The sequence below is a fragment of the Chionomys nivalis genome, chromosome 4 (assembly GCF_950005125.1).
Source record: "Chionomys nivalis chromosome 4, mChiNiv1.1, whole genome shotgun sequence".
Lineage (NCBI taxonomy): Eukaryota > Metazoa > Chordata > Mammalia > Rodentia > Cricetidae > Chionomys > Chionomys nivalis.
This window is the reverse complement of record NC_080089.1, coordinates 21304728-21317402: the sequence shown is the minus strand read 5'-3', so window position 1 is coordinate 21317402 and position 12675 is coordinate 21304728. Positions and strand designations below refer to the sequence as shown.

At 50.6% G+C, this 12675-nt stretch overlaps 1 protein-coding gene across 2 annotated transcripts in view; it reads left to right on the top strand.

Moving 5' to 3' along the window:
* The window catches only part of Dock6 (dedicator of cytokinesis 6), a 59783-nt gene extending 47885 nt beyond the window's left edge, over positions 1 to 11898 (top strand). For both annotated transcript variants that reach the window (XM_057766649.1, XM_057766648.1), the window contains 9 exons: positions 7151 to 7282; positions 7440 to 7454; positions 9075 to 9200; positions 9291 to 9380; positions 9596 to 9832; positions 10308 to 10451; positions 10537 to 10643; positions 10868 to 11029; positions 11676 to 11898. In XM_057766649.1, the coding sequence (XP_057622632.1) occupies positions 7151 to 7282; positions 7440 to 7454; positions 9075 to 9200; positions 9291 to 9380; positions 9596 to 9832; positions 10308 to 10451; positions 10537 to 10643; positions 10868 to 11029; positions 11676 to 11718 (1056 nt within the window). In that variant the 3' untranslated portion in view covers positions 11719 to 11898. The remainder of the gene's footprint in view (positions 1 to 7150; positions 7283 to 7439; positions 7455 to 9074; positions 9201 to 9290; positions 9381 to 9595; positions 9833 to 10307; positions 10452 to 10536; positions 10644 to 10867; positions 11030 to 11675) is intronic.
* The last annotated feature ends 777 nt before the right edge of the window (positions 11899 to 12675 follow it).

The following is a 12675-nucleotide window of genomic DNA, read 5'->3' as shown; positions in this document are numbered from 1 at the left end:
TGGGATCCAGGCGGTGGTGGCACACACCTTTAATTCCAGCACTCAGGAGGCAGAGGCAGGAGGATCTCTGTGAGTTTGTGGCCAGTCTGGTCTACAGAGTGAGTTCCAGGACAGCCAGGGCAGTTACACAGAAAAACCCTGTCTCAAAAAACCAAAAAGAAAAAAATCAAATCTGGGACCTCACTCAAACCACACCAGCTTTGCATTTAAACAAGGTTTGAAAGAACCCCTTTCTTAATGAACTCTGAGAAGCCCCAGTGCCATGCAGGTCCCAGTCATCACCCCTGAGCCCCAGTGAGCCTCCCAGCACCCTCACCTGGGAAGGTGGGCGCACTGACCCTGTCCACAGGGCTGCACAGCAGTCCTGCAGTGCAGACTGCTCCCATAAAGCTCTCCTGGGCGGGGAATTGCTTAGTGCTGGGGCATGTACTAGTAGCGTGTGTGATGTTTGGTGATAGGACTATTCCCCCGGACAGATGCCCACGCTTATTTTCTTTTCCTTTAAAAAAAAATATATTTATTTATGTGGGGGCGTGGTGCTTGATGTGCCCTGGCTCACTGCGAAGGTCAGGAGGCGACGTGCAGGAATTGGTCTCCCCTCTCACCATGTGAGTTTCAGAATCAAACCCAGGTCATCAAACTTGGAGGCAAACACCTTTACCCACTGAGCCATGTCACCCTGTGTATCCTGGAACGTCTATGGAAGCCCCAATAGTGTTTCTCTGGGAGCATTACACGCACCACCACCACCACCACACTCAGATGGTGAAGTTTATTCTTTTTTTTTTTTTTTTTTTTTTTAGATTTATTTGTTTATTATGTATACAACATCCCTTCCATGTATGCCAGCATGCCAGAAGAGGGCATCAGATCTCATTATAGATGGCCGTGAGCCACCATGTAGTTGCTGGGAATTGAACTCAGGACCTCTGAAGGGGTAGTCAGTGTTCTTAACCACTGAGCCATCTCTCCAGCCCCGTGAAGTTTATTCTTGAGCAGTCTCCAGCTCACAGTCAGACCGCATGGAAAGCCTGTGACGAGCCTTGCTCGGAAGGGCGGCTTTCTAAGGCCGTTTCCACTCCAGCCGTGGAGCACTTCGAGCAGATCCCCTTCTCTCGCTTTCTTTCCCTTCTCACATAGCCCAAGCAATCCTCAAATCCCCTATCTGGTGGAGGATAGCCTTGAACTCTTGATCCTTAAGCCTCCACCTCCAGACCACAGGGCTTGAGGGGTGGCCACCAGACCTCTTCCCCAATATACACAGCCTCCCCCATTGTCAACACCCCATGCTGGGTTGTATGTTGTTCCCAATCGATGAAGCTCCATTGACAGACCCAACATTGTCCCCCACAGTCCAGAGTTCACATCCGGGATCAGCCTGGGTTATATACATACTCTTGCAGGCTTTAGCACACTTGCAATAGCACCGACCCCACTGTGGAATTTCCAGAAAGGCTACTACCGAGTCTCTCAATCTTAAAAAGCCCAAATCAGGAAAATCGGTTACCACTTCTTCCTTCCCGGGATCCTCCTCCTCTCCAGTGTAGTGGTTGGGTGGCACCTCGGGCTTCAGAAGGCTGAAGCCCTCTGCAAATGGAGCTGCATCCTCCCTGCCTCCTTTTATCACATTTGTTTATTACATCACACATGCTCTCATGCATGTGTGCGTGTTCAGAGGACAGCTCGCAGGAGTCAGTTCTCTCCTGCCACCATGTGAGTTCCGGGGACGTCCTAGTCTGCTTTCTGCTGCTGTGACAAACTCCGTGACCAGAAGCAGCATGGGGAGGACAGGGATTATTTCAGCTCTCATTTCCAGGTAACAGTCCATCGCTAAGGGAAGTCAGGGACCTGGAGGCAAGAACTGAAGCGTAGACCCTGGAGCGCTGCTTACTTGCTTGTTCCTCTGTTTAGCGCCCAGGACCACCTGCCCCCTGAGGCTCCGCCTCCCACATCAGTCATTAATCAAGAAATGTCCCAAGGAGGCATTTTCTGAATTTTAGGTGCCTTTTTCTCAGGTTACCTTAACTTGTGTTTCAAGTTGACAAAAAACAACAACAAAAGTCCTAACCAACACGTCCGCAGAGGCTTCTCAGCGGTCCCTGTCTTTTTGTGGTGGTGGTTGTTGTTTGTTTTGTTTTTTTGTGAAAGTATCTCGGTATGGCCTGGAACGTCTATGTAGACCAGACTGTCCTCAAACCTGTGACTTCTGGTTCTGCCTCTAAATTACTAGAAGCACAGGTGTGCATGCCATGCCTGGCTTGGTTTTGTTTGTTTTGATCTCTGCATACACACGCATGTATATGATGTGTATGTGTGGTATGTACTTACGTGTGTACACGCATGCGTGTGCCACTGTACACCTGTGGAGCTCAGGGGACAGCATGTTGCATTGGCTGTTACCTACCTTGTGTGAGACGGTCTCGTGCTGTCTCACATGGCAGGCTCTCTGGCCCCAAAGGTGCCAGGGATTCTCCTGTCCCCTCTCATCTTGTTTAGGGATCATGGACTCTACAGCTTTGCATGGGTTCCAGGTGCCACACTCAGATTGTCACTGCTTGTGCCCACAGAGCCATCTCCGTAGCCCCGGTTGGGGGGGGGTTTATTGTTGCTGGGGTTTTTTGTTTGTTTGTTTGTTTGAAGACAGCCTGGGCTGGCCTTGGACTCCTTAATCTCCACCTGTACTTCCGGTGCAGTCGTGACCTTCACATGCCACAGCCCTGCTGCCCAAGTACCTCTCGGCTCTGTCTGGCTGTGCTTCTGCACAGGACTTGCTCTCCTGCCCTGGGGCAGGCTGTGCTGTGCGGTGTTATTTGACCTAGAGTTTTTGGGTTTATTTCGTTTTGTTGGTTTTCTGTTTTATTTTGTTTTGTCCTCATTGGAAAATGAAAGTTAAATCTGGTTTTCTTTTAGTTTTTTAAGATAGAGTGTTTTAAGGCTGGGCGGTGGTGGTGCACGCCTTTAATCCCAGCACTTGGGAGGCAGAGGCAGGCAGATCTCTGAGTTTGAGTCCAGCCTGGTCTACAAGAGCTAGTTCCAGGACAGGCTCCAAACCCTGTCTAAAAAAAAAAAAAAAAAAAAAAAAGAAGAAGAAGAAGAAAAAAGATACAGTGTTTAGAGTGTTTTAGTTACTTTCTATTGCTGTGAAGAGATACCATGCCCAAGGCAGCTTATAAAAGAACATTTAACTGGGGCATTGCTTACCATCAGAGAGTGAGTTCATGGCCATCACGGTGGGACATGGCAGCAGCAGGCATGGCAATGGGGCAGGAGATGAGAACTTACATCTTATCCACAAGTTGAAGACAGAGAGGAAGAGAGACTGGGAGTGCTATGGGCTTTTGAAATGTTAAAGCCCAACCCCAGTAACATGCCTCCTCCAACAAAGCTGCACCTCCTAATCCTTCCAAAATAGTTCCACCAACTAGTGACCAGACATTCAAATAGGTGCATCTCTGGGGCCATTGTCATTCAGACCATCACATAGGTTCTCACTATGTAGTCTTGGCTGTTCTGGAACGCCTAGTGATTCATCTGCCTCTGCCTCCCTAGTACTGGGATTTTAGATGTGTGTCGCAGTGCCTAGCCCTAAAGTGAGTTTTCTCTGGATATATGATTTGTTTGTATGTGATGCTGGAGATGAACCCAGTCTTGCAGATGTTAGGAGGGTACTCTACCCCTGAGCCAGTGAAGTTCCTCGCTGGGGGATTCTAGGCAGGAGCTCTACCCCAAGCCAGTGAAGTTCTGATTCTAGGCAGGGGCTCTACCCCTGAGCCAGTGAAGTTCCTCGCTGGGGCATTCTAGGCAGGGGCTCTACCACTGATCCACACCCCAGCCCTTCACTAGGAGATACTAAGCAAGGGCTCTACCCCTGTTTCATGCCCCTAGGCCCTCATTAGTCAGGCCCTCTGGTCAGCTCTCTCGGGTGAGACATGGCCCAGCCTTGTTAAAGGAATATGTATTTAAAACAGAACCTCACTATATGGCCCTTGCTGGCCTGGAACTCACTATATAAACCTGGTTGGTCTCAAACTCAAAGAGATCCAGCTGCCTCTACCTCCAGAATGCTTGGGTCAGAGTGTGTGCCCCCAGGCCTGCCCCTAAACAGGATTTTTTTCTTCTGGATCATCACTTTGCTGATGTCTTCAGAGAGACTGCCAGAGAGAGGAGGCCCAGCACGGACAGACCCTGCCTGGAGGACTCCAGCTTGGGGGAGAGCAAGAGGTTCTTACAGCGCTAGGAGGCAGTTGGGCCTGGAGTCCTGGGGTGTGGGGTCAGGTGGGCTGATGTTGACAGTCTGGTCTTGGGAGCCCTCCATCTCCAGGTGTGGAAGGCAGGAGCAACAGTTTCTGAGGTATGGCTCAGTTGGTAAAGTGCTGAACACTCTCGCATAAGGACTTAAATTCACATCTCCCCAAACTATACCTTATCAAAAAGCCAGATGGGGGCTGGAGAGGTGACTCAGCCTGTGCTGCTGTTGCAGAGAACTGGAGTTCAGCTCCCAGCACCATGAGAAACAGCTCTCGACTGCCTGAAACAGAGGTCCAAGGCCTCTGGCTTCTTCTAGCGCCTGTTCTTATGTGTGCATACCCACACATCATACACATACTGAAATAGACCAGCTGGGCCTGGTGGCATATGCCAGCACTCAGGACACTGAAGAAACTGAATTTCTGAGTGCAAGGCCAGCCACCTGGTCTACTCACGGAGCTCTGGGCCAGCCAGGGCTACACAGGGAGACCCTGTGCCTTAGGTTTCTGCCACTGCGATGAAAGACCATGACTGAAAGCAAGCTGTGGAGGAAAGAGTTCATTCGGCTTACACTTCCAGATCATGGTCCATCGCTGGAGGAAGTCAGGACAGGAGCTCAAGCAGGGCTGAAACTGGAGGAAGGAGCTGATGCAGAGGCCATGGAGAGTTGCTGCTTCCTGGCTTGCTCTCCATGGCTTTCTCAATCTGCTTTCTTATAGAACCCAGGACTAGCCCAGGGATGGCACCACCCAAAGGGCTGGGCCCTCAGCCCCTCCCCCATTGATCACTAACTGAGAAAGTGTCTTACAGCTCGAGGCCTTTCCTCAGTGAGGCTCCCTCCTCTCTGATGACTCCAGCTTGTGTCAAGTTGACACCCAGAGCCAGTACACTGTCTCAATACGAACAAGTCAATCAACCTTTGTGGGTAAAAGTCAAGCCTGGTGGTCGGTCCTATTACCCTATCTGAGGAGGCAAGATGGGGATCCATGGGGCCCTCAGGTATCAGAACTGATGAGCTCCCCTTTCTCAAAACATAGAGGGGAGGGTGTGTGAGAAAGACATCATCCAGCGTCCATATCTGGTCATCCAGAGTCGATATAGGCATGCGCACACCAGAGGGAAGGCTGGACACGGTGCACAGCACTTGGGAGGTGGAGGCTTAGGCTCAGGAATTCATGGTCATCCTTAGCTACAAAATCAGCCGGTACTGCCCAAGATCCCTTCTCAAAAACAAACAAACAAAAATCCAGCCAAGCCAAAAAGCAAACTGTGGTCTGTTAGAGGCTTTGCAGGGGCAGAGCTCACCGTGCACACCTTACTATTCCAGGTCAGTCCCTGGAGTCTCAGATAAATTTTTTTAATTTAAAAAAAAAAAAAGATTGAGGTTGGGGCAAGCACAAGGACCTCAGTTTGATCCTCACCTCCAGAGAGAGAAATTTATGTGCATGAGTGTTTGCCTGAATGTATGTGTGGGCACCATCTGTGTGCCTGGTGCCTACATAGCTCAGAAGAGGGTTTCAGACCCACTGGACTGGAGTTACAGACAGTTGTGAGCTGCAGTGTGGGTACTAGGAGCCAAACCCAGGGTCTCTGCAAGAGCAACCAGTGCACGCTCTTAGCCACTGAGCCATCGCTCTGGTCCTGATTTGTTTCTGTTTGGTTGTTTGGTTGGTTGGTTTGGGGTTTTGTTTTTGTTTTTGTTTTTTTTTTGTTTTTTTTGTTTTTTTTGTTTTTTTTTTTTAAAGATTCATTTATTTATTATGTATACAACATTCCTCCTATGTATGCTTGCATGCCAGAAGAGGGCACCAGATCTCATTACAGATGGTTGTGAGCCACCATGTGGTTGCTAGGAATTGAACTCAGGACCTCTGGAAGAGCAGTCAGTGCTCTTAACCTCTGAGCCATCTCTCCAGCCCCTTGTTTTTGTTTTTTGACAGGATTTCTCTGTGTCCCTGACTGTCCTGGAAATTGTCTGTAGACCAGGCTGACCTTGAACTTACAGAGATCTGCCTGCCTCTGCCTCCTGAGTGCTGGGACTAAAAACATGTGTCACCACTCCCTGGATTATTTTTTATTTTTAAGATTTGCTTATTTATTTTATGTATATGAGTGTTCTACCAACTTTATGCCAGAAGAGGGCATTAGATCCCACTATAGATGGTTGTGAGCCACCATGTGATTGCTGGGAATTGAACTTAGAACCTCTGAAGGGTCAGCCAGTGCTCTTAACCACTAAGCCATCTCTCCACCTACCCCCCCTTTATTATTATTATTATTATTTGATTCTTTGAGACATGATTTTCTTAGGTAGCCTTTGCTGTCTTAGAACTTGCTCTGTAGATCAGGCTGGCTTTGAACTCACCCTGCCTCTGCCTCCGGAGTGTTAGGCTTAAAGGCTTGTCCCACCTATTTTTAATTTTTTTAAAATATTTATTTATTTATTATGTATACAATATTCTGTCTGCAGGCCAGAAGAGGTCACCAGACCTCATTATAGATGGTTGTGAACCACCATATGGTTGCTGGGATTTGAACTCAGGACCTTTGGAAGAACAGGCAATGCTCTTAACCACTGAGCCATCTCTCCAGCCCCCCTATTTTTAATTTTTATTTTTTAAAGCAGACTGTATTCAGACTGGTGTTTTTCAGTGGCAGAGCAGGTGTTTGCCCAGCATGTTCAGAAGCCCTGGGTTTCATCCACAGCCAGCAAAGACCCCTCTCTTCCCGCAAGGAGGAGCCAGTACAGATCGCCACAGCTCCTGTGAGAGAGGTGGAGACCTCAGTGGGGGCCCAAGCAGGAAGGCCTGTCTTTCTAGGAGTAGGAGTTGTCAAGGTAGTGATGGGGAGGGGAAAGCCATACAGGATCTTGGGAAATCCTTACCTCACGTCTATTCTCCAGGGTGGGCTGTACGAAGCGGTGAACGAAGTCTACAAAAACCTCATCCCCATCCTTGAAGCCCACAGAGACTACAAGAAGCTGGCTGCCGTGCATGGGAAACTGCAGGAGGCCTTCACCAAGATAATGCACCAGGTGGGTCCTGGGCGCCCTCCCAGGAGAGGCTTATCCTAGCCCCTCTTAGACCTCTAGTCAGGCCTGCCCTAGGCCGCCCTGTTTTCTTTACTCTGGGTCTCTGGGTCCCTCTCCTTGACCCCGGGCTCTGCTAATGTTGCCCTCTCTTTTCCCACAGAGCTCTGGCTGGGAGGTGAGTCTGTGTTGGGGACCATGATCCCTGGTGAACATTGGTCAATGAACACTAGGGGGCGACAGAACAGCACAACACCCCCTCCACGGGGCCTGGGTGCAGTGGGTGATGACGCACCCCCCCTACTTACTACCTCCTCCCCAAATGCCTCCCCCCAATCTCAAGGGCAGTCTGTGAGTCACCCAGCTGGGAACCCTCCAGAGACACCCCTCCCTCGGGTAGGACCAGCTCAGTCACCACCCGGGAGGGGGGTGAGAAGAAGGGGGCTATCTCTTCTCCTCTAGCCCTCACCATCTCTTTCTTAGGGTTCCCTCACTCTCTCTCCCTTGCAGTCTCCCCAACTCCCAGCTTTGCCCACTGCTCCCCATCTCTTGTCAAGAATTCGTGCTCCCCCAAACTCCCCCCCCCCCGCTTTCTATTTTTAGGCATCTCTCAGTTGAGGGAGAATTTTCTGGCCAAAGATGGCAGGAACCCAGAGCCCTGGCAGGCTGGGTGGAGGCCAATGGGGTGGGTAGGTCCCTTGGTCTCCTCCTCCCTCCATAGAATGAGTCTCATAAGGTGGTATAACCAGGACCCTGGGAGGGGGTAACTCTGACCTCTGACCTCTGATCTCTCCACTGTGTCTCTCTGTCCACCGTCCCTGTTTCTGGCCTCACCATGTCTGCTCCACCCTGCCTGGATCGGCCTTGGTGAGTGATCTACCTCCTCTTCCGTGGGTTAGGGGAGGTTTCTTGGGGTGAAAGGTCTCCCTTCCACATTCAGGGATAGGGACACAGAGAAGAATGTCCTAGAACTAGAGCCCACCATCCCAGGACAGGCGGCAGCCCAAAGTGTTCCTTGGTCACTCAGTCACTAGGGCATCTTCTGGGCCTGAGTCCCAAGGGAGCTGAGGTGTAGTTGGGAGCTACACAGCCCCTAATTTGGTATTGGAATGTAGGTGATGGAGGCAACAGAAACCCAAGTTTATGTTAAACAAGGAAGTTGACAGAAGAGAGGAGACAGAAGAACAAAGACAAGGAGCCTGCCTGGTGGTGCTCGGGCGGCTGAGACAGGAGGATAGAAAGGTTGGGAGTAACATGGGCAGCTTATTAAGACTGTATCAAAAGTAAAACTAAGCCAGGTGGTGGTGGTGGCACACGCCTTTAATCATAGCACTGGGGAGGCAGAGGTAGGCAGATTTCTGAATTTGAGGCCAGCCCAGTCTACAGGATGAGTTTCAAGTCAGCTGAGGTTATGTAGAGAGAGACATTGTCTCAAATAAATAAATTTAAGAAAGAAAATGACTGGGGGCTTAGCTCAACCATTCACAACCTAGAATCTTCCAGTGGGGAGCTGGGAGTGTGGTTCAGACATGAAATGCTTACCTAGCATGTGGGTGGCTCTGGCCTCAGTCATCAACACACATACATGCAAAATGACGGTGACGGCATCTGGCTGTGATCTGGGTCCCCCGGCATGTTAGTCTGCCTCACTGTTTCTGAGGTCCTCAGACAGGCTCCCGAGAGTCCCAGGATTCACCATTCCCATCTCGTCCCCTAATTCCCACCCTGAGTGTGTCTGGGCTGGAGGTCACCCGCAGAGATGCCTCCATGTCAACACCACTGGCTTCTCTCAGCCCAGCGTGTATTTGGAACATATTTCCGAGTGGGCTTCTATGGTGCACGATTTGGTGACCTGGATGAACAAGAGTTTGTGTACAAGGAACCGTCCATCACAAAGCTGGCAGAGATCTCACACCGACTGGAGGCACGTCCTGGCACTGGGAGGTGGGACAGGATATGTGGGTTATAGTGGGGGCTGTCCCAGTGAGGACCCAAGTCAACCCCGTGTCTCTAGGAATTCTATACGGAGAGGTTCGGGGACGATGTGGTAGAGATCATCAAAGATTCTAACCCAGTGGACAAGTCCAAGCTGGACCCACAGAAGGTGCGTCCTTTGACCGTCTCCCCAAGATCCTATATTGAAGGAGCTTGCAAATATTGTTTGAGTGGGGCAAGTCTGGTTTCTCGGGGGTAGGGGTTCATGTCCATCCAGAATTGGGGAGATCTGGACTCTAGATTCAAAGACTTCAAGCCCAGAGGGACCAAGGCCTCTGGCTGGAGCTGTGGTGTCCCAGCCTTATGCACGACCCTGTGCCCCAGGCCTACATCCAGATAACCTACGTGGAGCCGCACTTTGACACTTACGAGCTCAAGGACCGGGTGACCTACTTTGACCGCAACTACGGGCTGCGAGCCTTCCTCTTCTGCACACCGTTCACACCAGATGGGCGAGCTCATGGGGAGCTGGCTGAACAGCACAAACGCAAGACCCTGCTGAGCACGGAGCACGCCTTTCCCTACATCAAGACACGCATCCGCGTGTGCCACCGTGAGGAGGTGGGACCCCAGGCCTGGGGAGGGGTAACAGGAGGCTTAAGACCCAGAAAGGGGAGATATAAGGACTCAAGGTCCAGGGAGGAAAAGGTAGGGGAACCCCTCTAACAATGCATTTCAGGGACCCTGGATTCAGGAAAAGAGAGATAAGGTTTGGGAAATAGCAGAATTGGGTTTGGGAAATATCAGGACCCCAGGCTGTAGATTCAGATGCAAACCTCTACCACCAGACCTGGAGAGATCTGGAAACCTCAAACTTAGAGTCCCCAGACTCAAAGGCTGACAGTGTGTGCACCAGACTGAAGCCCCAGCAGAGTCAAGATCCACCCAAGGAAGGACAAATCCCCAGCTCTGTTCATGGCCTAGGACCCTCCTATCCCAATTCTAGCTGCCTTGGAATAGGACATGGCAGGCCTCAGCAGGTGCACCCCGACACGGGCACTCGTTTCCATACCTACACCTCCCGCTCACCCCACAGACGGTGCTGACACCAGTGGAGGTGGCCATTGAGGACATGCAGAAGAAGACACGGGAGCTGGCCTTTGCCACTGAGCAGGACCCTCCAGATGCCAAGATGCTACAGATGGTTCTGCAGGGCTCTGTAGGACCCACTGTGAACCAGGCATGGCTGGCATTCCTGGGGCGGGGGCTGCTACTCTGGGCCTCCAGGTGCCATTCAGGCCCACATGGTTCTTCTCACCCAGTAGGGTCCCTTGGAAGTGGCCCAGGTATTTTTGGCAGAGATCCCAGAAGATCCAAAACTCTTCCGGCATCACAACAAACTACGACTCTGCTTTAAGGATTTCTGCAAAAAGTATGCTGGCTGTTACAGCCCTGCCTTCCTGACTCCCTACTGTCCAGGCTGGTTAATACCCATCCTGACTTTCCTGCTGCATAAACCTGGCTCCCTATTTAAATTCACAGACCCATTGTGGGCCTTTGCACACCTGTCCCCACACTCCACCTCCTTAAGGACTCCCTGGCCTCTGTGCTCTCTCTTGAGTGCGAGTCCCTAGCAGCCTCCTCCTGATCCCTCAGGTGTGAGGATGCACTGAGAAAGAACAAGGCCCTGATTGGACCAGATCAGAAGGAGTACCACCGGGAACTGGAACGCCACTACAGCCGCCTACGGGAGGCTCTACAGCCTCTGCTCACCCAGCGTCTGCCCCAGATGCTGGCACCAAGCTCCACCAGCCTCAGGTGCCCACTGTGGGGGCTGTGACACATATATGCACATACACAGCAAAGTCCACGTCCAGACTAGGTGGTGTGACTTCATCTACTCTGTTTTTCTATTATGACGTTTGATTTAGTTGATGGGGCATATATGTGTTTACAGTTCTCTTCCACTCTGGGTCCCACGGATTGAACTCAGGTCAGCAGGCTTGGCAGCAAGGGCTTTGACCCACTGCGCCGTTTCTTGTAGTCTCAGTCTCTTCTATCGTGGAGACTGAATCTTAGGACTTCACATGCTAGATTAGTGCCCTCCCTAAAAATGAACATTATTCTAGTCCCCTGTGGTAGACTGCCACACTTTGTGACTCTTCTGGTCCGGGAAAGCCAGGATTATCTGGCTACAGGCTATTACAGCCATGCTTGAATGCCTGAGTTTGAGTCCCCAGATCCCACGTGGAGGAAGGAAAGAACCAATTCTAGTAAGTTGTCTTCTGACTTCTACACTGTGCACACACCACAGAAATAAATGTGATTTGTTTTAAAAAAAAAAAAAATCCCTTGATTGGATCAGGATAGATAGATTCTTGGGAAGGTTACAGAATGACAGAAGAGGAGGGTGGGAGGACCGTGGAGCTGGGGGTCCTGTGGCTAACCTGCCTTCTGCCCCCAGGAACTCCCTGAACAGATCAAGTTTCCGGAAGGCTGACCTCTGACCCCAAAGGACTGGAAGGCACACCAAGAAGACCAGCACCCACGCCTCAGCTGTCTGTGCTTTCTGGAGTTCCTCCTGCCCCTCATCCATGGGGTGACCACACGTCCTTAGGGCTGGGCCCTCGAGCCCTGTCTGTCTGCACTGATGGATCCTAAGTTTTGTCTTGTTTGTTTGTTCTTAATTTAAAATGAGTTTTATATGCAACCTGTGTGGTGTGACAGTTCCTGGTGAGCTAACATTCAGTTGAAGAAGAGAACACACACAATGTAACATGTCCAAGAGAAAAAGTGCTGTATGTATGTGTGTGTGTTCATGTATGTGCACGTGGTAAGGGTTTGCACAAATGTGTGATACATGTGTATTCCTCGGTCTCTCTTCACTTTTTGTTTTGTATTTACTATGTAGCCCAGGCTGGCCTGGAGCTTATAGATCACACTGACCTTGAACTCACAAAGATCCACCCGTCTCAGTGTCCTGAGTGCTGGGATTAAAGGGATACGCCACTATGCTTAGCTTCTCTTCACCTTATTTTTATTTTATTCTTTGTTTCATTTATTTATGTGAGTCTCTATATGTTGTGGGCGCATGTGTGCCATGGCACCCAAGTGGAGTCAGAGGGCCACTTGCAGGACTCAGTTTCCCCTTCTTATCATGTGGACCCCAGGCCCTCAGATTTAGCAATAGGCACTTTTCCCCCCTGGTCTTTCGAGATAGGGTTTCTCTGTGTAACAGCCCTGGCTGTCCTGGAACTAGCTTTTGTAGACCAGGCTGACCTCAAACTCACAGAGATCTGCCTGCCTCTGCCTCCCAAGTGCTGGGGTTAAAGGGGTGCTCAGCAGCAGGCACCTTTACCTGATGACTCTCTCCTTGGCCCTCCACTTATTTTTTAAGACAGGTGTCTCACTGAACCTGGAGTTCCCAGATCCAGCTAGGTTCACTGGCCAGTAAGTCCCAGAGA